Source organism: Sceloporus occidentalis, unplaced genomic scaffold, assembly GCF_023333645.1.
Source record: "Sceloporus occidentalis isolate IW3139 unplaced genomic scaffold, rSceOcc1.0.p SCAF_178, whole genome shotgun sequence".
In the NCBI taxonomy this organism is placed as follows: Eukaryota; Metazoa; Chordata; class Lepidosauria; order Squamata; family Phrynosomatidae; genus Sceloporus; species Sceloporus occidentalis.
In genome coordinates this window covers 1,206,231-1,231,888 of record NW_028317158.1, presented here as the reverse complement: position 1 = coordinate 1,231,888, position 25,658 = coordinate 1,206,231, and the positions used below count along the sequence as shown (strand labels likewise).

Sequence of the window (25,658 nt, the reverse complement as noted above, 5' to 3'; positions counted from 1 at the left end):
GATTAAGGCATAACATGCAGTGCCAGTATGCAAGCTCTTGGGACTAGGTTACTAGCATATCTTATTGTTATAATAAATTAAACAATCATTAAAAAAAAGGACAATTATTTTATTAAGAACACAGCAAGAACATTAAAACATTTTTTTAATACAATATTAACATCCAGTATAGCCGGCTATAAAAACATCAACTCAAAAAGGCATAGAAATATATTTTAGAACCATTGGTGATTTAATTTATTAACAAAAAAGTAATAAGTATCGGTAACCCTTTCATCGCCATTCTTTCTGTTTGCAAGCGAATGATATCCCCTCCAAAATGTTTACTCTCTGCATATTAACAATGAATTTACCTCTAGATTGCAAGCTCCTTTGCTGCACAGTGTTCATCAACAGCGCAGGGAAATGCACATTTCTGATAAATGTATCTAGAAATACTATTCTCCATTTGTAGAAAGTGAGTAATATTTGGTGAAAAGAAAAAAATATACATTAGGTAAAAATTTATAAAGGATGGGTCGGGCTCTGTCCACTTAATGTGTCGGTTTGTCTTAGTCGGTCAATTCTAGTCTTGTCAGACCCCTTAAATATTTGTATTGTAAGAAGCGCTGCGTAAGTTGTTGGCGCTATATAAATAAAAGCTAATAATAATAATAGTAAAGGTATCTCATCATCTCTTCGGGCCCCTCTGTTCTGAGATATATCGTTGCTACTGCTTTAGGGCGGCCTGAGCCTTTTCCAGTATCTCTTTTTGGATTTTTGGGTAGGTCGGATGATCCTTCAGCACCTAGAACGACAAGACGTGAGTTTGTTGGCCTTGTATCAGCACATTTATCTCCACGCTTGGCACAATATCTGTGTAAAAGCCCAGCTCACCTTATGGCAGACATCAATGGCGTCCGTGTACCGCTTATCTTTCAGATAATTAAAGGCTAATCGGAAACCTGTAAATACAAGAGAAAAAAAACCACATTTACTATTCCGAGTTAAGATGTCGGGAGTGACTGACCGACGTCCCAAAGCTGATACTGCGGTGTAGGACGTACCTTGGGATGAAAGGCTTTTCTCTCCTGTACTCACCGATTAGTGAATAAACCCCAGCTAGCAATTAAAATGGCCAAAGAGGCAGCGCTGGACATTTTACAATAGAGAAGAAAAAAAATTGAATGGTGTCCGTGTGTCCAGCTCGTGGCCGGTGTCATAAAAATGTCCTCTACGCCCACTAGCTAAAGGTTAGTTCTTTTTCAGTGAGCAGCTGAAATAAAACAAATTTGGATTTGGGGGCCAAAATGGAACTATTCTTCGTAACATAATGGGCCTGCGGAAGGTTTGCGTCCCCCTGCAGTTAAATACCCACCGATCGCCGGGCTCGACTGATTGCTGTAGTGCCAGGCCTGTCTGTAGTTGTCGGCGGCGTCTTTGTAGGACTGCTCCTTCTCCATAATAAAGCCCAGGTATTCGTACGCTTTACTGCAAGACTGAAAACAGCAGGAATGAATGTCCACTCGTTCAGAGCCGCGGGTAAACAAATTCATCCAGCATCTGGGGCAAAAAACCACTACAGAATTCATCCAAATCGGAGAAAAAAATAGCATGTGACGGAAGACGGATATTGACAAAATGGTAAATGAAGCAGATAAAAAAATAAATAATTAATTATACGTCTAAAATCTACCAATCTGGATTTATGCCTGAAATTAACATATCACAAAGCAGTCCATATCTACTAAGTATGCGTGTAAGTGATGTCCGTTCCTTTAATATGTAGGGCCCCGTCCCACGTAGAAGCATAGTCAGGCTGGACGCTAATAAATTAGTAATTTCATATAACAGAACATATATATTTTTACAGGAATGGTAAGGACTACAGAGAAACGTTCAATGGAAAACAGCCGGCTGACCTGTATATAAATATGGCGGCACTCATGGCTGCCAACATTTTGGCCAGTGCTGCTATGACAGTATGTAACCCGTGATGTAATTGGTGGAAAGAGCGCATCTCACCACCTATGACATGGGTATGGGGTAATGACATCACTATCTCACTCTGGTCACGTTACACGCCAGTCCTCCTTGTACCGGGCAGGGATCTCGCGTGTGGCGAACCTCTGGACAGGTAGTCTGTAAGGACGGGTCCCAGCCGAATATCTCCACTGTTCTTCCTACCTTGTTGTACAGGAGGCAGCGTTTCAGCAGCTCCGTCGCCATGTCGTATTTGCCAGACTTTATGTACACGTCCGCCAGCAGGAGCCAGCTTTTCTCCAGGTCTTCCGCCTCGGCCAGGGACCAGTTAAATTTCGACAGCCGCTTGAGTTGGTTCCTCGCCCGCGGCGTCTGCTTGAGAATCATGTATGCCTGGGCCACGGCGAGAATGGAGGAGGCATCTTCCTTCTGGATACAGAAGAGATGAAATAATTACAGGGAACATTTTATCCCACAATGCACTGGTCCTTACGTTTTTTTCTGTGCTTATTTACTTATTTATTTTTAAGTAACTTGTTCTAGTCACATTTTCTTCCTGAATCCCGAAGAAGAAGTACTTTGGCTGGGAGTTTATTAATTTTGTATAGTTTTTCCATAAAATGATCACAAACCTCCGCCGTGGCCGTTTCTGTGAAGGCCGCGAGAGCGCTTTCCACGTTGGTTTTGTCCTTTGTGGCCATCAGACAGTAGCTCTGGAGCATCGCCGCCTGACTCTGCGCTTGTGGAGTTCGAGGATGGAAATCTTTGAGTAGCTTCTCTGCCGTGCGGACGGCCCTTCGCTCCGACTCCCTGGCTTCCTCGGAGAGGCTGCAGAGAAGTCACATAAGAAAGCCAATGGTCAGTCTATAGCAGGTGAGACTCCCATGAACCCCAACCAGCTCCTACTCCAAGCCATGATTTAATCTAAGGAGACACATCAGACACCCAAAAGAGATGGTGAATGTCCAGCTACACGAAAGAACCATAATTTCCTCCATAACATGAACGAGCTTAGCTATATCAATGCTTTCATACACATATCTTTCTTAATGGGCTTCATGTCATACAGGAGGGCGCTGGCACAGGGGGACAATTGCCCCTCGAACCAGACCAGGTCTGGTCCTACTTCAGAGAAACATTACATTTGAACCAACGCAAAGAAATAATGTTCTGCTGGTCTACTGTCCTACTCGGCTTGGGAGTTTATAATAATCAGCTCTAAGAAAGAAGACTCTGATAACTGTCTCCTTCTTGGCATAGCAATGATACCGAGAGGCACATTTTGATATACGAGCGGTTTATTAGGGCATTTCGCTCAACAAACGTCACAAGGAACATTTCTTAATCACGACACCAATATATTGCACTTCAAAGAAGATGAAGGGGGGGGGGGAATCAGGCTCTTACCGTCCATCTTCATCCAAGTTTTCAAACACCTCTCCTCCTACTAGCTCGTTGTCGGGGTTCAGACAGATCTGAATCATGTTGCCGATGGCGCGTTGACCCCACTCGTTGTCTTTGCGAGCCTTGTTAAAAAATGTCAGGGCCTCGTTGGGCTGTCCTATGTACCTGCCGAGCCGTGAAAATCAAAAGTACATAAACGTCAGGGGAAGGAAAAAAAACGTAATAAATAACGAATTAGACCTCGATCATGGGAGTTTTATCATTATTCTGCCTCGTTCCACCACGCTGGGTCATTGAATGCATATGTTAATTAAAGGAGCAGTCATGAGTAGGTTTTGAGCAGCAACCTTTATGTTTTCTAAATTCTATTATTTAAGAGCCGCTACCCCATATAGTCTGTGCCCGTAGCACGCTAGCCTGCCCAGCTGAGTGGTGGACATCAAGTTGGAGGGGATGGAACATCATAAAGAGACCCTCAGCTGAGTAAGGGGAGGTTAGAGGGGCTTCAATAATCACACAAATAGATCTCTGGGCTAATTTAGTGAACAGACCCCCTCTACACGCCAGGCTGCCCAAATCTAGCGGAGAACGTACCAGCAGTAGAGCCCTTTGCAGTAATTAAATCCAGGCTCGAGGATATTCCGCGAGGATTTAGCTGAGGACATGTCAAAGTACGCTGGAGCTTCGGTCAGCTTGCCGCCTCTCCTGAGCAGGTCAATTAATCGACTCAAGACGTCAAAGTTATCTAAAAAAAAAAAAAAAAAAGACAAAGACACCGGACTGAACGACATCTGCGGGCGCGCATAGACTATAATCAATGGAAGGAAGAAAGGACTCCCCGAGCTCTGACATGTATTTATACAATAATAATAACAGACTTTTATTTAACGTTGCCAGATGTTGGGGTGAAGGAAAGTTGATGATTTTAAGGGACCCTTAAGGGTCCAAACTTCTTCACAAATCAGGATTTCAACTGAGCCGCTTTAATCGTGGAGCTAACCAAACAGGTCGAGGGCATTGCGGATCTTTTTCATGATCATAGATAAGATAGGTACGGATTTCATTTAGTTGCAAGAAACATTAAAATCATTTAAAACATTATGGTTTTGTTGTATTTTGTTGTATACATTTGATTAATAAAAGGCAATGTCTTCAGGCTACACTACTGCTTGTCGATGGGCACACAGCTCGCCGGGATGAGCCGGGATGATGCTGGTGTTTCTACCGGAAACAGTAAGATTGATGCCCCCTTCCAGGAATCCTTATATATTACGGGAAAGAGGCTAAGGTGGGTTAAAAAATCATTATTATTTTTTTTTTTATTCTTTATATATTCTTACAGTCCATCCATTTAAGGGGTTATCAAACGTTTGACAGACGAACCGATATATAAGATAAAGAGGACCCTGCTTGAAATAGCTATGTATATATATATTTACATAGCTATTTCAAGTGATAAATGCTGTTAAATTGTTTTATTTAGTTTATTGAACTGTCAGATGTAAGATTTGGATAAAGAAGGAGATCTGCTTTAAGAAAGGCCAATGTCCGCCAACAAACAGAAGAACCTAAAACTATCACACCAGCCGAAATACCAGCCTCACTTTTTATTACTTCGTATATTTCATTCATGCATTTGAGGGCCGGATAAAACCGCTTACCTGGAGCTTTTTCCAATACTTTCTGGAAAAGTTCTATAGATTTCGTATAATCCTGTTTCTGAAACGCAACGTCGGCCAGCATCTAGCAAAATGATAACAGACTGGGATTAAAAGCAATGAATGTAACGGATGTTCTTCCGTGTAAAAACATATAGGATCAATGGCCGGGTTTTCTGCAGACAATAGCGATCGTTGGTCATTTCAACTGTGACATTTGTGCAATTTTACATCGATTTACAGGGGTTAAATTGTAATATTTCGTAAATTCACCATTGTTCCAATTTCTTTCATATATTAATACATACACTACTGTTCAAAAGTTTAGGGCCAGGAAATTTCTGGCTGTAACATAATCGCAAAAGGGTTTTCTAACCATCAAATAGCCTTTTAAACTTAAATTTGAATCAGCGAACGCAACGTGCCATTGGAACCCAGGAGTGATGGGAGTGAAAGGGCCACTGGAACACAGGAGTGATGGGAGTGAAAGGGCCACTGGAACACAGGAGTGATGGGAGTGAAAGGGCTATTGGAACACAGGAGTGATGGGAGTGAAAGGGCCATTGGAACACAGGAGTGATGGGAGTGATAGTTGGCCATCAGAACACAGGAGTGATAAAGGGTCTCTGTACGCCTATGAAGAGATTCCATTAAAAATCAGTTGTTTCCAGCTACAATAGTCATTTACAACATTAACCCCGTCTGCGCTGGATTTCACGTTATTTTAATGGACAAAATTTGCGTTTCTTTAAAAAACAAGGACATTTCTAAGTGACCCCAAACTTTTGAATGGTAATGCAGACCCTCTGAACGGAAGGACATCTCTCTCATGTAAAACATCTCCTCCTCCACTTATCATTTACAAAAGGACACTTTTTGTATTTGTGTTAATGTCAAAAAGCAAACCATACACATTTACCATCGAAGCAGCTTCATTAAAACCGGGGTCTTGAAGGAGGACGGCGCATTGGCTTTCACAGGAATCCAAATCATTCATTATTAGGTAAAGATGCGCTAATTCCAGCATCGCCTGGCAATGAAAAGGGAAACGCATGAGCTCCTGGAGGTGTTTCCACGTAGACCATCTTTAATTTAAATGGGACCTTTGTGCAAACTTCTGCTGTTGGACCCCAACTTAATGTTTCGTCTGAGTGGGACAGCACCTTTAACCGCACTCCCTACTATGCTAAGCAAACAAACTGTAGCAGATCTGTCTCTCAATGCCGTCCTTTACGGAAGCTATACAGTAAAAACGTACCTTGCTGTCTGTCTCCGAATAAACCAGGGCTTCCTTGTAGTATTTTAGGGCTTTCTCATAATCTTTTTGATCCGTATAATGCTCAGCGATTCGCACGCAGATTTCCGAAGCCGTCTGCTTTTGCTCAGTGATGATGTCGGGTTGTTCCAGAGGCGCGCGCTTTAGGATCCGTAACTGGACGTCGAGAGCCTGAGAAAAGTAAAGAATGTTATTGAAGGTATGAAGCGGTGAGCGTCTGGGACTGTCCGCTCCATTACTACATGCGGACCAGCTGAGTGTGAGCCCCCTGAACATGTCCATAATCTGAGTCGTGTTTTTAAGCAGCCCCCACAGCCACGAGTAACCTTACTCTGTGACATGTGTCCGCGGAGTATGATGTCATATCCCAGCGCTCTGCAGGGGCCACACCGCCAGAGGTAAATCTGTGGGGGGCAGCTGGGCTGTTGCCCTCGGTAAAGCCTAGGGTACAGCTCAGACAAGGTACACCACTGCCTTACTTATGGCAAAAAAGTGAGTAAGGCTCCAAGGGAATACACAATGTTGTTAAAGCTCTAGTGTGTGTGTCTCTGTGCTAGAGGGTATCTGCTCCACATGTTCTAAGCTGAGCCCTAGGGGTTCAACCCACAACTGGTCTCCCGTCTGACGTGGGAAGGCCAAAGATGAACCCATTCCCAGTGATGCTTTAAAACCTTCAAGAACGCGTACCCACCGGCACCCAATCTTCAAGAGCCGTTGTCCACGTGGAGCAAATAAATCAGCGGAAATATAATAATACCAAGAGGCTACTGAGCTGAGCGCCAAAAGGCCATCTTCTCTATGGTGTTAACACCGAACTAGGAATTACTGAGAGATCCCCAGCCAGCGGCACTCATGCTTTACTCAAGCTGGTAGTCGTAGATAATTCATGAAGCTCTCCAACAATCAATAGCTCAGTTCCTTCAAGAACGGATCCCTATGGCCAAGAAATTAGACGCAGAATTCTATTCAGTAACATTAACACACCTTAATGCATTCTGGTGCCAAAGAAGAGGGCCCTGACCTTGTGAGTTTACAATCTAATGAAGATTAACACTTGCCCCACTTGTCCTGAGCGTAACGTTTTTCCACTGTTACCTTATTTAACGTATCAACCAATTCTTCTCTTTTAAAGGTTTTGTAGATCTTGCCCAATAACACCAGACACTTAACATCCTTCACCAACGACGCCAGGTCGGCAGCTGAAAATGAACACAAAGCATTGAGACCGCAGCTTAAAATGTGTTTAAAAAGAGAATACAAATCAAAAAGGATATAAGGGTGATATTTTTTAATACGATAAATTATCACATTAACGACAGATAGCAAACAGGTAATCTTGTCTCCTAAGACATGCGCTGGTTAGGACATTAGAAAAATCTAAACATATACCGTATTGGCTCGGATATAGGCCGCACTTTTTTCCCCCACTTTAAGTCTTTAAAGTGGGGGTGCGGCCTATATTCGGGGTCTAGCGCCCGACGCCCGGGACATGCAGTCCCGGGCGCCGGGCAGGCAGCGGGGTTAGGATACAGATCCCCCGCAGCGGTGCAGGGGACCTGCATCCTACTCCCCGATACGCTCAGACAGCCTCCCCTGCCAGCACTTTCCACGGGGGGGGTGCCGGCACAGGAGGTTGTCTAACCGCACGATGCGTTTTGCGTAGATGTCCCCCGCCGGCCTCGCAAGACACCCGGGAGTCAGCTCCGGTAAGTCGGGGGGCAGAGGAGGACAGTGGCAGCATTTCTCGGGGAGGGAGGAGGACAGTGGCAGCATATCTCGGGGGGGGGGACGGACAGTGGCAGCATATCTCGGGGGGGGGGGACAGTGGCAGCATATCTCGGGGAGGGCGGAGGACAGTGGCAGCATATCTCGGGGGGGGGGGGGACAGTGGCAGCATATCTCGGGGGGGGGGGACGGACAGTGGCAGCATATCTCGGGGGGGGCAGAGTGGCAGCATATCTCGGGGGGGGGGAGACAGAGTGGCAGCATATCTCGGGGGGGGACGGACAGTGACAGCATATCTCGGGGGGGGGCAGAGTGGCAGCATATCTCGGGGGGGGGGAGAGACAGAGTGGCAGCATGTTTTTTTGGTGCTTTTTTAAAGAAAAAAACTTTTTCTTTAAAAAAGCACCAAACTTTTAGGGTGCGGCCTATATACGGGGGCGGCCTATATCCGAGCCAATACGGTATATATATACATTCATACATAAACATATAGATATATATATAGATATACATATACACATATACACACACATATACGGTATATATAATGAGAAATGGGTTGGAAGAAGTGGCCGGGTGAGACTCGCTTGGACAGGAACCAAATCTCCTTTCGTTATACATTCTATTTTTAATATTTGTATTATTTATTTTAATTCATTGATTTATTTTAATTACATATTTCCATGTTATACAAAGTATATAAATCTTTCAATAATTTACAATATAATTTTCACAATTCAGTATTGATAAAAAAACAGGAAACATTAATTTAAAATTAATCTCAGCTACCAACAATCCACAAAACGGTAAAGTTGTGCATTCATACATCGTTCATTCTTCACTTGTACTTAGGGCTAGGTCTACCCTATGGCGATGGGGTTCCCATGGAGGAATATTTAATCCTTATTATCAATAGAAAGATTTTGCCATGGTATTTATTTTAATTTAATAATTTACATTTTTTTGTATTTAGTTTTTTTTATTCAGATTTTTTTCATATACAACTTAAAAAGAAAAAAAAAAACAAAAAAAAATCACACTGACAACACAATTATACTAAAAATAACTATATCCACACTACCAATGCTATCTAGATTATGAAATTGGACATAATCCTTGGAAGAATTTTAAGAACAGAAGAACTTTTGGGGCTGCATTTTGTAAATTACTATAGCGTTGATATTTTTTGATATTTGTTATTTAAATTCTCGACATCTAATCTTGTAAATAAAATGTACAGAGGGCTCTATAGGCTCTTCCTGAAACAAAATTGTCAATCCCTGATTTTTATATCATTATATTTCAATTCACACAGACACATTTTCCTCTACATTCTATTAGTTACCAGCAATTGCTGTTCCTCGTTCAGATAAAATATAACTTGTTTTTAAAGGGGTTTCTATTTAAAAATGTACGGTTTGTTTAGCATGTTGGTTTTATAATCGCTAGGAGAGACATCGGGAGCGCGTCTCAAATGATTTATAGGGGAAAGGTTTATCACAGCTCTTACCTTTAGAAGATATTAAGTTTAAACGTAACGGAATATTTAACCCGTTGGAAGCCAAGATCTGTGCCTTAATAATCTACGGATTCCCTGTGCTGAAGTTATAGATAGATATTTAATGTATATTAGCTATATATATATATATATTTTTTTTTTTTTTTTTTTTTTTTTATATATCTATCTATCTCTATATCTATCTATCTGTCTATCTATCTATCTATCTATCTATCTATCTATATGTATATGTGTTTATTTTTATTCTGCAAACACCATGACATAGGTATATTTATTTCACATTTGATTAACTTTTATTCTGATTAGAAACCTCTAGCAAAAGTCATACCTGGTTCATGGCCCAGGGCCTTCTTGAGCACATTTTCTGCCTTGCCGTAGTTTCTGAGTTTGAAGAGAAGGTCAGCGAGATCACAGCATAGGAAGTTCTGGCCGCTCATGTTCTGAGCCGCTTCGTAGTAATTTATTGCCTACGGGGAATCGAACAAGTGTTTTATAAAATAAAGTCTTTAGACGGGGTCGGTATCTATTAGCTTTTAGGACTTTGGATGTGTCTTGTTCAGAGAGAAGAGACCTCTAAGGTGACAAAACTGGTCTTTCAATAAGCCAACGGTGACCCCCCCAAAAAAATCCTCCCCATAGCTGTTACTTTTAAAAGTCAATAATGTGGTTAAAACCTTTTTATACTGATGGGTTTTGACGAGAGCTCGTCCGATTCTGCTGGCCAGGGACGCGTCGCTGGGATTCTTCCTGTGAGCCTGATCGTAAACCTCCAGAGCCCTCTCCGGCTGTCGTTACAAGAGACAAAAGAGACATCTTTATCATTTCTAAACGCAGGTCTGAATGAGTAAAAGTAATGAAAAGGAAACCTAAAAGAAACGGCATTTGAAAAAAACACAATGATGACAAATCAATAATAAAGACAGAAAAAATAGGATTATTAATTACATTTGATTATAAAGAAGAGAAAAGGCTTTCATTGCAGAATCGGAGTTACCTCTTGGATCTTCATCAAGGCATCTCCTAGAAGACGACTCGTGCGAGGTCCAGGAAACCGTTCACAAAGCTCTCTGTCACAAAGGAAATGAAACAATAAGTTACTTATGTATATAAATCCCATTACATAAGTTACAGTGAGTAAAGGTGATGGGAAACCCTTCCACTAAAATGAAAGGGGTAGTAGAAGTATTATTATTAACACTCAACTACAGACACCAGACAACCCAGAAGACTTGTCTTCCCCTCAGAAATCTCTTCCCGAGTTTTGTCTGAAAAGGCATAATGTGAGCGATTGGTTGGGTTTTTTTTAGGGGTCAATGGGTGCTTTACAGACGCCCGTCCGTCCACGAAAAAGCAGATGTTTCAACTACAAACCTTACCAAGGAGCGCCGGCCCACAGCCACCCATGCGAACAGCACCCGTGTCTGATACGGATGGAAGGCTCATGTTCTGAGCCTAATCATAGTAACCGAAGAGAAATGGAACAAGGCCCTCAAAGCCCCTCTTTAGACAGAGGTGGTATCGGTTATCGGCCCAACATAGAAAACCTATGCATCCCATGCAAAACCGGAAACGTCAGATGTCTGCTCGATGATGTCATAATCCAAACGACGACTCTCATTACAGTGCGCAAAGCAGGGTTTCTAGAACGCGGGCGAAGGTTCTCGCCCGTCTCAGGCTCGGCAGCGATGTGCTGGACGTTGTTGGCCTTACCTATAACACGCGATGTATAATTTCTTGTCCTTTCGAATATTGAGGTATATGTCGGCCATCTTCTGCTTGACCTCGCTGTAGTACGGTTGGTCGGGGGCGACGTCCCTCAGCATGCTCAAGGCCATATCCGCGCCTCCTTTACCGAGCGCTAAGTCTGCGTTACCGAGAACTATCCGGATCTCTTCTGGAGTGCCTTGGAACTCCAGGATGGCGTCTTGCATCACCTTGGTGGCTTCGTGCTAGAAGATAGGGTTTGGTTGGTATCCATCGCACAGATATTGGACGGTGGCACATTAGGGTCAATTAATTAAGATGCCAAAAAAATACACAGCGGTCTATTCACTAAAGGGAGAGTTATTAGGAGAGTTTGCAGGTGTTCTTTTAGCTCCTTGACTTCGCTATTCATTAGGAAGGGCCATCACTGGCAGGTTTCTCCAGCAAGAAGGCTGAGCTAGCCCTGTATAATACATAACTCAACTGATGAAGAAGCCCCACTGATTCAACTATACATCATGCAGGGCAGGTTGGACCTTCATAATATATATATATATATATATAGATAGATAACGTAATAGGCAACGATTCAGTAAGAAGCCTGGAAAAGCTGGGGGGTGGGCTGAGTCCTACGCCAGTGATGCATAAATATATTACTACTAATACTATAAAAACGGGAAAGGAAACTCAAAGGCAACCCCATAAAGCAGAATTCTCAGGGGCTGTCAGGTGTCCAGCAGGTCCGTTACGTGAATAACATTCTAGAATATAACAAGTATTTAACATTGAAAGCGTTGCGTCTTCTTCTTGTGATAACCCGGGGGGTCCGTCACCTGCTCGCCGTTGAGTCGTAGGTTTTCCGCGAGCTCCAGATACACGGAGACGCGCTCCCCGGTGCTGAGAGCGAAGAGCTGGCCCTTCCTGGCTCGGCTGCTCATTTCCGGGAGCTTCATGGTCATCTTGAGCGTTTTTATAGCTTCCGCCAGCTCCCCGTTCGTTTTCAGAATTCTGGCTTTCATTAGATGATACAGGGGGTGTTCCCGGACCTGAGAGAGGCGAGGAAGCATTCGGCATATTGTGGGGTAAGCAGCGCGTTAGACTCAAGGTGCCTAATAACGTAGCAGGAATAACGTAGGTAAAGCTATGAATGGGGGTTTAGACGCCAAGGGGATGACCATGCCAAGGGCAAGTGCTTCTGACAGCGTCACCAAAGGCATGGTCTGTTCAGGTTCCTCCTGCTGCCTGTCCGGAGTGTCTTTTTTACCTTAAAGTTGAAGCTCACGCCTGTCTCCAGAGACTGTGAACACTCCTTAAACTGTCCCTTTTCGAAGTAGATCTGTGCCGTCAGAAGACGAACGTCAGCACAGGTAGCGTCCACCTCCACGCAGCGCTGCAGGCTTCCCAGGGCTCCCTCCAGGTTTCCTGCAAAACAACCGGATTAAGCTTCAGGAGAAGCGAAGCTTCTTGTTGCGAGACGTCAGAGGATCAGTTCTCATTTAAAGAGTATTCTTTTAGAGTGGAAGTGAAGAACTCGCCCCAGACCATTCGGGGGCTCCTGTTGGTGACTTTGTTGGAGCTGCTATGTGACATTTAATGAGTGAAACTGAGTGGCAGCTAGATTGGGTCTTCTTTAGCCACTTGGGTGGCAGATAAATGGAACAGCCTCACAGCAGAGGTGGTAGATGCAATTTAAGCTCCTGAATCAAGGCCAAGGACTGATCTGCCCTCAGAGTCTATGTTTCTATATTACATGGCGATGCGTTGTGTTGGCTGATTTACGTTTTAAAGGCTAATTGATTTTTATAAAACCCCTTTTGCGATTACGTTACAGCCAGAAATTCCCTGTTTTTCCATAAAAACAGCTGAGTGACCACAAACTTTTGAATGGTAGTAAATATAATTTCGGCATGGGGGTCCTAAGAGGCACTGGGCTGGTAGCGGGGGATCTCTAGGCTGCTACGCTGCATTACAAAATAAAGAGGTTCCGTCTTACAAGTACCTATAGCTAGATTTTCAGCCGTGTTTCGGGGACATTTAGTTAAATTTAAGGAAATTTTTTTATGGAATCTGTGTCTCAATGTGGAATAACCATCTTTATCTAATGACGTAATGACTCTCTCTCTCGCTCTCTTCTTTTGCTGACAATTTAAAGGCTGCCTGAACTAATCAACAACAAACAACCGGCAACAGGGGAGAGATAACGTACTGGGGAGGAATAATTGTGCAGATGCCAAAAACAGGGGGAATTAAGATACCTTTACCATGATATACAAAGGTGGGGGTTTTAATTCATATATACTTTTTTATTTTCATCTGCAACACCCATTACCAGAGCCCATTTAATTCACTGAACCGTAACACATAGGGCGTGGGATACGCTACTTATTTAGCAGTATTCTATAGGTACACAATATATCCGGGGTGTCCAACCTGCGGCCCTCCAGCTGCTGCAGGACTACATCTCCCATACTCCTCAGACAGCCTCTTAGCTGAAAGAGCATTATGGGAGATGTAGTCCTGCAGCAGCTGGAGGGCCGCAGTTTGGACACCCCAGCACTATAGTATCCCAGCGGCAGATATGAGGTACACCCTCGGGTCGGTGTTGTTGCAATTCACTAAGCTGCCAGTAGAGGTCCCCATTCTCCTTCCCACGTGCCGCAGACATGGCCTCGTCTCACATAGTAAAGCTTTAGTTTTATTCGGTCAACTGTGTTATTATTATTATTATTATTATTATTATTATCTTTTATTTATATAGCGCCAACAATTTACGCAGCGCTTAATGTTTGTAAGGGACGATCAGCTAATGTTTTGTAGGCATTAGTGTCGAAAATGGGTGTCCATTTTTGGGAAATTAGGGGTTTCCAGGTGCCGACACACCTTCGTCTAGGGGGTAAAGTATTTAAATCCGCGCAGCTCGAATAATAACAAGAAAATGCCTCTTTGATAAGAAAACGGATGGTTTAATACTGTGATGAAGCCTGCAAAAGGCTAACAGGGTTACTTTGGGAATGAAGATCTGTGGTAACAAGGATGTAAGAGATTGTAACCAGGCGATGACATCACGTCTACATCATAAGATCAAAAGCCTCACCCTAAACAAAAGCTTCAGGTTTCTTTTTACCGATCCCATCACACCTTATTTACAAACAGGCGCTACTGGCTTCACAGACAATGCGATTTGCCGTTTGATGTGGGCTTCAGGAGACGTTTGTATTTAAATAATCAGTACGTCACGAAGAAGCACATTATGAACGTTACTGTTACATATTTAAAGAGGTCACGGCCCTTTAAATCAATTGTGAAATCCCTCTTTTGTTCCGTGTGACGGGCAGACTGGAAATGTTACGCGTTAATCCTTGGCCGTAAAGACAAACCCCCCCTAGCGTGAACTATAGTGCTGAAGATGCCCATAGACATAGACTTGAGTGGTAGATAAATGGAAAGGCATACCAAAAGAGGTGGTAGAGACTAATACAGGGGATTTAAACATGTATGGGATCGGCATACGGCTCCTGAATCTAAGACGAGACCAACGACTGATTAAGGTTTGAGTATTTATAGCATAAAAATGGACGACTAGACGGGCCGAGTGGGGCCGATCTGCCAGCAGATTCTATGTTCTTGTCATCTGGCTGGTCCAGAATCTCATGTCACTCTCGCCCTACACCTTTAGGTACTGGTTGTTTTGGGGCAACAGCTGTTTCTCTGTTCTGTAGTACGCTGGGTACTGCCAGGAATCGCACACAGAAAGGATTTCTATCCCTGTCCCATAACAGATCCGAGGGGGGAGCCCGAGACCCCAGCAGAGACGTCCTCGTTTACAGTAACACACACCGTACGGTACAGGCATTGCCGGGGGAAATCAACGGCAACGTGAGAGGATAAGACATGATGTTTCTTGCCGTACCCTTACAAAAAAATACTGCAGTTTTTCTGAAGTAATACTTCAGTTTTTTGGACATGAAAAAACTGCAATACTGCACTTTTACTGCATTTGTACTTCACTGTACTGCACATTTACTGCACTTTTTTTTTTTTATACTGCAAACCTACAGTTGTAATTCAATGTACTGCAGCTTTATTGCATTTGTACTTCCGTACAAAAATAACTGCAGTAAAACTGCAATACAGTGAAGTACAAATGCAGTAAAAGTGCAGTAAATGTGCAGTATTGCAGTTTTTTCATGTCCAAAAAACTGAAGTATTACTTCAGAAAAACTGCAGTATTTTTTTTCGTAAGGGTATCTCATTAACTCTTTGAATAAATGCTGAAATCATCCAAATGTTCTTTGGCAACATAGTTACTTTCCCGGGGGTTCCGTAGCACCGGGTCAGAGGCCTGAATTTGTTGATTTGCTATACCAATGACAAAGAACTGGGGGTAAGATTGAGATTTGGTGAGTAAAGGGTGCAAGTCACTTACCTGCTAAATACTTCGCCTGAGCCATAAGATAAAGCGGCTCCATTAAGGCAGGGGCTGCATTAACCACGGGGGTCAGAATGGCGACAGCTTGCTTCAACGCGGGCGACACGGCCTGCCCTGCGGATCCCGGCTACAGGTAAAGAGAAACATTCGTTTATTAAAAATCAAACATGTATATCGAAAGTAAGAGTGTCGCGTAACAATACGAAGCAGTCACAACGTTTACGTACACGTGATATATATCATATAGAGCGACAGAGACTCGTCATCAGGGCCGGCCCAAGGCAAAATGCCGCCTGGGGCGAATTTTAAAATGCCGCCCCCCCCTTATCTACCCTTCCTCTCCCTCTGTCACCCCCCCTTGTACTTACCTTTCAGCAGTCCTGCGGCGAGTCTCCCTGTTCGGTCTCGGTGCCGGCTATGAGGAAATCTTCCGGCACTCAGCATTACAAGCCGGCACCGAGACCGAACAGGGAGACTCGCCGCAGAGGAGAGAGAGAGGGGCGCCGAGCGGGTACTGACAGCTTGGTAAGCGAAAACCACTCGGCGCCCCTTTCTCTCTTTCGCTTTTTTTAAAAAAAAAAAAGGGCTTGGGGCGGCAAAGTGCCCCCCCTTCAAAAGTGCTGCCTGGAGCGGTTGCCCCACTTGGCTCCATTGGCTCGTCATCCCCGTCAGATACGCTGCCAGCCAAATAAACCGTTACTTACTTTATTGTAAATGTATAAAGTAATACGCATTTAGTTAGACAGACAGAAGAAAGAAAGTTTGAGGTTTATTCCCTACAGCTATCAGCCGGGTTATGGGCCGTGATGCCGGATTTTCACGCTCTTAATAGAGGGTCTCACTTTAGGGTTTGCTGTCCATTTACTGAGTGACAGCGCGGTGTGATAAGATGCAGTCCCACTTGGTGTCTCCTGATTTTCACTATAGAAGGAGATCGCGCCAGATCTTTAGTCTCCTTCTTTCTCATTGGTTTGTCCCTAGCATCTTCTGCCCTTTGTTACTAGACCCTGACTAACAGGTGACCTTGGTAGGTCTGCAGATCCCGTCTCAACTACCCCAAGACATTAAGCGAGTCCATTTACGTCCCAAAATATCAGCACTCGCAAAAGAAAGTACATTACAAAGCCACATTAAACCAGTAAATGAATAATATTGCTTTTTTCTGTAGCCTTTAACTCACAGAGCATGGAAACTGCTGCTGATTACCATAACGTGATCCATACCTGCTTAGGACAAAACGCCAAATATTCTTTCACCACGTTGATGAGGAAGCTGGGATTGAGTTTCTCAAAGTACTCCACGCCGAGGGGCAGGTCCTGCATTGCCCCAAAGTGAATCCCCACCGCTTCATTTAGAAGGTCCGTCACGATCTTTTCTTCCTTGTCCTTCTTTGAAGCCATGATTGCTTCAATGTAACACATCTCCTGGAAAACACCGGCGAAATCAACACGTGTATCAGAACAACGATCAGACGTACATAATCCAATCACACGCTGCCAAAGGACACCTCTACGGCCTTCTAAATAAATTACGTAACACAAAAATATAACTTATACACAGTCCTGGTCAAAAGTTTGGGGCTGTTTTCATGGGAAAAAAAAAGGGTTTTCTAACCATCAATTATCCTTTTAAACTTAAACTTGGATCAGCGAACACAACCTGCCATTGGAACACAGGAGTGATGGGAGTGATAAAGGGCCATTGGAACCCAGGAGTGATGGGAGTGATAAAGGGCCATTGGAACCCAGGAGTGATGGGAGTGATAAAGGGCCATTGGAACACAGGAGTGATGGGAGTGATAAAGGGCCACTGGAACACAGGAGTGATGGGAGTGATAAAGGGCCGTTGGAACACAGGAGTGATGGGAGTGATAAAGGGCCGTTGGAACACAGGAGTGATGGGAGTGATAAAGCGCCATTGGAACACAGGAGTGATGGGAGTGATAAAGGGTCTCTGTAAGCCTATGAACAGATTGCATTAAAAATCATCCATTTCCAGCTACAATAGTCATTTACAGCTTTAACCCCGTCTGCGCTGGATTTCTGATCCATTTCATGTTATTTTAATGGCCCAAATGTGCTTTTCTTCAAAAACAAGGACATTTCTAAGTGACCCCAAACTTTTGAACGATAACATGGGTCTTGGCTTTCACCTTTGATCTCCCCAATGATTTCTGAACTTCGTGCAAGAAATCGAGCTGCATTTCTGCCTCTTCCAGCTGGCCTTGCAGGATCTGACACCATATAACACCTACAAGAACACGGGAATGAACCCTTTATGGCAGACGTAAAGAATCTTTACATAAAAGGCGGCGTTGGTCCATTCATAAAAATCTAAATCGAATCTTTGTGAACTTTTTACACAATCGTAACTCTCACAGCTGCAATGCTTAAAAGAGTGGTTTTGAAGAAGGGTGCTAAAGGTTGAGCAGTTACCATGGAAACCAGTGGAATGTTCCCACGGTAGTTTTACAATTTTAACTTGTAATTACTCAATATTATTTTCAAAAGTTTATCACAGTTTAATGTAAATCTATTCTAAACCCCTCTCCTAAAAACATGTTATTTCTAGTATATTGGACTCAGAGAACTAATAGCTAATATGCAGCTGGCTGGAAACATTACGGGGCAAAACTATAACTTTTTGAAAAAAGGAGTATAGTATTTTTGAAAATGTATTAATATCATACTAGTAATTAACGAATATGGGAAGTTCCCCTTTAAATACAAACCAACGAGTGCCTCTGTGTGCTCTGCGTCTGCCCTAATAGCCGTGGAGTACCACTCCGCAGCCCCTGCCACATTGCCCTGTAGCATCAGCTGATTGGCCAGTTCCGTGGCGAGGTCAGCGTATCCCGGAGCCATATGGAACGCGCGCTCGGTAAACGCGGAGATCTCCTGCAGGATCGCCTGGTTCTTTCCACACTAAAAAGAAAAATATTCTGATAATTGTGCTTTGCTGGTTTTTATTTTCCGGCTGTTAATTTACTTTCCACTAGCAACCCCCTTTGCATACCTGCCAACAGACAAGGGTCTTTCCCCAATATACCCCATTACCACCTCTTATCTACATGCACCGGGGTTCCAGAAATCCCCCATCAACATCTGTCTTTATTTTCCCAGAAAATATTTAGACTGTTGGCAGCTATGCCTCCTAACCCTGGCTACAGATTATATCATGTGTGTCACTGCATGTCATTTACAGGGTCCCAAGTTTGGAACATGGGGTTCAGGGAGATTGGTAGGGGATCGGTGGGCTCTGGAGCCGGAAACACTTCACAAATGTAATGCCGTCAAAAATCGATGAAGACACCGTTGTGTCAAAATGTACATATGTGCATTGTTTGTAACAAGTACTAAGTTTGTATGTTACAATGTGGTTATATGTTTACGTTGCCTGATTATGTGTATTTTAAAAATGTGTTGGTTAATTCACAGAAGAACATTCCCTTTGTTTCAGGATGTTAGAATTTGACTTCATACGAATTTGAACAAAATTAGCCAAAAAGCTCTCAAGTTTCTTTTGCATTTTGTTGCTTTTTCACTCTTACTCATTCTTACACTCTCACCCTCTCTCATTCACTCCCACATACTCATTCTCTCTCTCTCTCTCTCTCTCTCTCAGTGCCTCCCTTACTTTCTCTCCAACTGCGGTGGCTCTGCCGTTTTGCAGAAGTACTCCAACTCAGACAGATTCTAGGAGTAAGAGAAGTGCAGACAGGCTTCTCTTTCTCCATGGAACCCTCTGCATTATTCTCGCCTCTTCCGCAAAAGAGCAAAGCCATGGTGCGCATCATGGGGACAGCCTATCCCCTGTTCCTCCAATCGCTCTGGAAGGCCTGATTAAGAGAGCAGACACAAGAAGAGGCAAGAAAAGAAGCGAGGCTGCGGAAAAGGAGACAGGGACAAGGAAGTGGTCGGTGGAGAAGGTGGGGAGACATTTAGAGAGAGCGTGCATCAGGGAGGAGAGAGAAACCACTCCGATTTTTGGGAGATTACCACTATAAGGGTCTTACCAGTCTACTGATCACGAGGATGTTCTGATAATGCAGCAGGGGGTTTTTGGGCTCCACAGAATCCAAAGTCATAATGAGGTCTCTGACGAGCTTTAATGCCTGTAACGGCGGAAAGAACTGTTAGAGGATCCCAATTATTACTTTATTATTTCTACATTTTGGGAAGCTAAAACTGAGCAAGCCTTACTGTTGTATTCTATGGACTGGATCTCCTTGTAGGCCTACTGGCAAAGTCCAAAGAAAAGGTCATGTGACGCAAAGAGCATTTATGTTTCTGACGGCTTTTATTCAGCAAATCGAGTAGGGGATTCACTTGGAAACACAGCTTGTTTGGTTTATGACAGCTGCCAGTCCTCCGCGCATGTTTGCACATACAGAGGCACCGGCAGGCAGGTAGGCACCCCCTCCGAACTCAGGAAAACCATTTGTGAGGTCCGGATTCGTGTTAAACACGTAACACATAGAGCCAACACAGGCCGGGCAACATACTTACTTTCTCTAAATCTCCTTCTCTTGCAAGGCAATGAACAGCAAGAATCTGAAAAGCGTCAATGTTAGTTGCCTCTTTTGCCAGGATTCTGCAATAAACAAATTTTGGAAGATCTCTGTTTGAAATCAAGGCCTGACTGTTAATGCCAATGCTTAGCAAGTTACAAAAAGCAGACCAATCGGCAGGCAGATTGCATTTGTTGCTATAGTGACTGCTTCAACTTTACCGTGCTGCAACAGAAGGGTACTATATCACTCCCATCACTCCTGTGTTCCAATGGCCCTTTATCCCTCCCATCACTCCTGTGTTCCAATGGCCCTTTATCCCTCCCATCACACCTGTGTTCCAATGGCCCTTTATCACTCCCATCACTCCTGTGTTCCAATGGCCCTTTATCACTCCCATCACTCCTGTGTTCCAATGGCCCTTTATCACTCCCATCACTCCTGTGTTCCAAAGGCCCTTTATCACTCCCATCACTCCTGTGTTCCAAAGGCCCTTTATCACTCCCATCACTCCTGTGTTCCAATGGCCCTTTATCACTCCCATCACTCCTGTGTTCCAACGGCCCTTTATCACTCCCATCACTCCTGTGTTCCAATGGCACGTTGTGTTCCCTGATCCAAGTTTAAAAGACTATTTGATAGTTAGAAAACCCTTTTTGTAATTATGTTACAGCCAGAAATGTCCTTGTTTTCTGTGAAAACAGCCGAGTGACCCCAAACTTTTGAACGATATATATATATTATTTTTTGTAGATGGGGTAGGTATCCCTTCTGTGACTCCACCATATACTCTGTTGCACTAGGCTGTGCTTAACCTGTCATCTAACAAGTGAAACAGGTTAAATCTGTTCTAATAATAATAATAAAGAAAAAATGAACATCTAGCATAAAAAAAAACCAGTAGTACTTAAAAATGCCTTCCTCAATAAGGGATCTCGATATGTCTGGCTTTGCGGGAGAGAAGAGAGACAGATGGGATGTGATAGAAACATTTAAACTCATAACGGGATTTCACAAAGTACAGGAGGGGAGTTTATTTCCAAGGAGGAGAAACGTTAGAAGCGCTAATCTGAAACTATAGGGTCAGAGGCTGAGATGTAATGTGAGGAAGTTTTGCTTTACCGAAAGGCTGGCAAATAAATAGAACAGCCTCCCAGCAGAAATAGTAGAGGCTTAAAGGGAATTTAAACAATGGACAGGCATACGGCTCCTGAATCTAAGACGAGACCAACGACGAGATTCAACTTCGTTATTTCAAAAATAACAAAAAATGCTATAAGGGATCCTTGACGTGAAAAAATGTTATTAAAATAGCGGAGAGTTTTAAAATAATAATAGAATCTGAGCAATTTCGTTTCATTGGTCCATCTCTTGGGGACCCTCGGCTAACACCCCAGTACACGCTACTCGCTGACGCCAATGCCCACCTGTGCGCCATCTCCAGGGTCTGATCCCAGTCTTGCTGAGCCAAGGTGATTTTCATCTTGAGAGCATGCGCGGGAACGAATGAAGGGAAGTTTACGATAACTTGGTTAATCGCATCGAGGGCCGCGGAATAATTCTGCTGCATCATGAAACACGTCGCCTGGAGAGAAAACAATAGATATTATTTATTATCGTTTTTTACTTGAGGGCCCCGCTACCAATGCATGGATATAAATAACGGTGTCTTTAAACATGTGACGTTTGTATGGAAAATGTTATTTAGTACTTAGCACCCTCCAGCGTTATAAAGGGAAGGCACAATAATATCCGTCATATAATAAGTACAGTAATGTTGATACATTATGATCAGGGCTCCATAGGTATGGATGCATTAGGAATCGGCTCCTTGCACCTAAGGGCTTACAATCTACATGTACCGTAATCATTTATATACAACTATATAGTAGTCCAGAGGGGAGATAATGAATACCATCTATAATAGTTAATTCAATGTGTTCCAAAGAAGCGTTACCTGAAAATATTCCGTTACATAAGAGACTCTGGAAAATCGATATAGTATATGGAACGCTATGCATGTTATATGAATCTTAATATTTACTAATAATTGTGTCAAAGATTGTAGAAAAGGTCATTTTAATAAAAATAGCAATTTTAACATCAGTAATGTGTAGAATTACTTGCTATTGGAAGTGTTAGAGATATTGACATTCAATATATACATAGAAAAGGGAAAAATGCAGATTATATATATGTCTAAAGAGTCTTAACAGTTTCAGTGCTGGACTGCGCACCTTAAAGGGAACATTAATTGTAAGACTTATCTCTAGGTCAAATACATAAACTGTGAAAAAAGCAAGGAAATTACCTTTCCCATCATCCCAAATATATCTCTGGAGCCTCGAATGCCTTCCTCGAAGTATTTGATGCATCTTGAGGCCACTGTTTTCTTATTAGAAGTCAGCTGCAGCCACCCTTTCAGTACCAGACCCTGGAACACAGGAACAGATCGTCACATTGGCTAAAGTGTTGGGTTTCTGCCTCGCATTAACCCAACCAGAGTTTGGATAATGATCAGATGCCACGCAAGCAAGTACAGATAAAGCGTCATAAAGACGTGGCGTTACGGCCACGCTTCTACAGGAACGGAGAATGATACATGGCCTATTATAATTTATATACATTTAAAAGGGAAGCCCCCTGGGAAAAAAAATAGTAATTAAATGCTGTGCTGTATATAAGTCCGTTCCTCCATAGACTTTCATTAGTCAGAGTCTCCATCGTGGTGTTTTAGACTGAGTCATTCTACTGTTTACCATGGGCAGTACGATAAGAAGTCGGGGGGGGGGGGTTGTCTAGTAGATTGGGTACAGAGCGAGAACTGATACAAATGGCTGATATGCAGCTGCCTGAAAACGGTATATTATGTAAAAAAAAAAAGCTAGAAAAATGAAAACAGAAAAATAGTTTTGGAGATTCATGTTTAATGTGATATTATTAACCACAAAGAACTTAGGTGGGAGTTCCTCCTTTAAAAGGGGAAAAGCATGTTAAGATGACATCCCTCAATCTGTAGGTAGAAGATTTAGGATTTGTTTAATGGGGGGGATGTGTTGAATGGGGTTTTAATATAATTACTGGCATAATATTCTCCCCCTTTTCTCACTGAGCATGTGGCCTATAAGTAGAACAGCCTCTTAACAATAGTGATACATGCGCGGGACAGGCATATGGCATAAGATGAGACCGGCGGCTGATTAAGGTTTAAGTCTTTACAGCAGGAGAAATGGGCAGAGTGGACGGGGGCCGATCTGCCGTCAAAAAACTATGTTTCTATGTCTAAAAAAGGAAAGATAATCCCTCCGTACCTCTGAGGACCGGCTGGATAACTTCAGCATCCTATCAATGTATTCCTGAGCCTTTTCGTTCCTTCCCAGTAGCCACAGGAATAAGCCAGCGTAGTAGAGAGCCTTGGCTCCACCACTCCTGCGGCTCTCCTTCATCTTACTCTCCAGTTCCGAAATGGTGTCGCGGTCTAAAACAAATTGCGATAAAAAAAAAAATAAAAAAAAATATCTAAGCCAAAAGTACATACATATGTACATATTTGCAATAACCCGATATTTAACATATTTCCACCCAAACTCTGTTCACATCAGGATATAGTGTGTGTGGGGGCATTTGTGGCTCCCACAGTATATTCCCTGTGCCTTCCAGAATCCCCATACAATAAACCACAAGTATACGAAAGAATATTCACACGCGATGCATTCAGCGGCTTCACTAGAGTCTTACCAATCATGTCGCCTTTTTTGTGAGCATAAATCAGTGCCATGGTGGCACACACAGACGTCTCCGGGATATCCTTGATCAACTCCAGTTCTCGTATGGCTTCCTGTACACGGTCTGTGGATATAGTCAGCAAGAGAGGATTGGCTACTCACACTTAGAACCGCGAGCCAGTCTAATAACTAATTAAATTAAGTAGATTTAAAAGTTTGGGGTCAATTAGACCTTGTCACTCAGTGTCCTTGTTTTCAAAAGAAAAGCAAATTTTGTCCATTAAGATAGCATGAAATGGATCAGAAATCCAGCGCAGACAGAGTTAATGTTGTAAATGACTATCGTAGCTGGAAAAGGCTGATTTTAAATGGAATCTCTTCATAGGCATACAGAGGCCCTTTATCACTCCCATCACTCCTGTGTTCCAATGGCCCTTTATCACTCCCATCGCTCCTGTGTTCCAATGGCCCTTTATCACTCCCATCGCTCCTGTGTTCCAATGGCCCTTTATCACTCCCATCGCTCCTGTGCTCCAATGGCCCTTTATCACTCCCATCGCTCCTGTGTCCCAATGGCCCTTTATCATTCCCATCGCTCCTGTGTTCCAATGGCCCTTTATCACTCCCATCACTCCCGTTGTGTTCGCTGATCCAAGTTTAAGTTTAAAAGGCTCATTGATGGTTAGAAAACCCTTTTGCAATTATGTCACAGCCAGAAATTTCCTTGTTTTCCAAAAAAAACAGCTAAATGACCCCAAACTTTTGAACAATAGCCTAATTACTAAACCACTAGATCATGAAGACGGTTTAAAGTAGTTTTCATATGTCCGCTGTGGACGGTTCACTTATATTACCTTCCATGAGGGTGCCGTACATCTTGAAGAACGTGAGGACTGGATCATTATGGTACCTTTGAAGTCCTTCCCTCGCTAGATTTTGAACGTGTCGATAGTATTTGTTATAGGCGTTGAAAATAATGCCCGCCTAGAAAAAGAAAAGAAAATTGTGAGCTCAGACGGACCGTAGGATTTGCTTTTTGCTCCATCCCTAAATATTTTTAGCTCTGAACTCGTCTGGATTAAATTCTACGTTTATAAATTCTGGACTGACTGACCCCGAGCTCAGCGTGAAGAACGGAGTCTCGTATCCAAATCCTCACCAGAACATTACTCTATAGATGCAATAAAATCTTTCAAACAGCCAAAAACATAGCATGCCTGTCTCAGTCGTTGGTCTTGTCTTAGATTCAGAAGCCGTATGTCTATCCCATGCATGTTTAATACCCTCATTGTATTATCCTCTACCACTTCTGCTGTGAGGCCGTTGAATTTATCTACCCCCAGTCTGTTAAGTTTACTGTTTGCGCTCACCATGATGGGGGGGTCTGATTCCGCCATTGTTAAAACTATGTGAGTGATTCACTTTCTTATTGCAGGGATGCTTTCCAATATCAGCACATCAGGTGGTAATTCTCTCCTGTTTCCCTGCCTTTATCTTCCTCTCTCTCTCTCTCTCTCTCTCTCTGGTTCTTTGCCTTTCTCTCCTGATCCTCTGCCTATCTCCCCCTCTCTCCCTCGGTTCTTGGCCTTTACCCCGCTCTCTCCCCTATCTTTCTCCCCTATCTTTCTCCACAGACAGTCCGCTTCACGTGCAGTTTTGTCTCCGTATCCACAGCCCTGACTTCCCTTCTATCCGCGTCCCTAGCAACCACCCTGGTTTCCTCCGTTGCCATGTAACGTCACTACC

At 43.3% G+C, this 25,658-nt stretch overlaps 1 protein-coding gene across 1 annotated transcript; it reads right to left on the bottom strand.

The window, feature by feature from the left end:
• Positions 1-709: 709 nt before the first annotated feature.
• Positions 710-25,309, bottom strand: LOC149278866 (tetratricopeptide repeat protein 21B-like). Its single transcript, XM_089501673.1, has 29 exons — positions 25,283-25,309; positions 24,767-24,896; positions 23,926-24,036; positions 23,499-23,665; positions 22,499-22,621; positions 21,615-21,772; positions 20,186-20,270; positions 19,693-19,791; positions 18,409-18,601; positions 17,830-17,927; positions 16,901-17,101; positions 15,675-15,804; positions 12,513-12,670; positions 12,082-12,294; positions 11,255-11,493; positions 10,539-10,611; positions 10,219-10,329; positions 9,873-10,011; positions 7,396-7,499; positions 6,283-6,471; positions 5,944-6,054; positions 5,028-5,109; positions 3,961-4,111; positions 3,370-3,531; positions 2,595-2,790; positions 2,167-2,391; positions 1,358-1,478; positions 877-944; positions 710-787 (listed from the first exon to the last, which is right to left on the bottom strand). The coding sequence occupies exons 1-29, from the start codon at positions 25,307-25,309 to the stop codon at positions 710-712; spliced, it is 3,942 nt and encodes a 1,313-aa protein (XP_089357799.1).
• Positions 25,310-25,658: the final 349 nt, after the last annotated feature.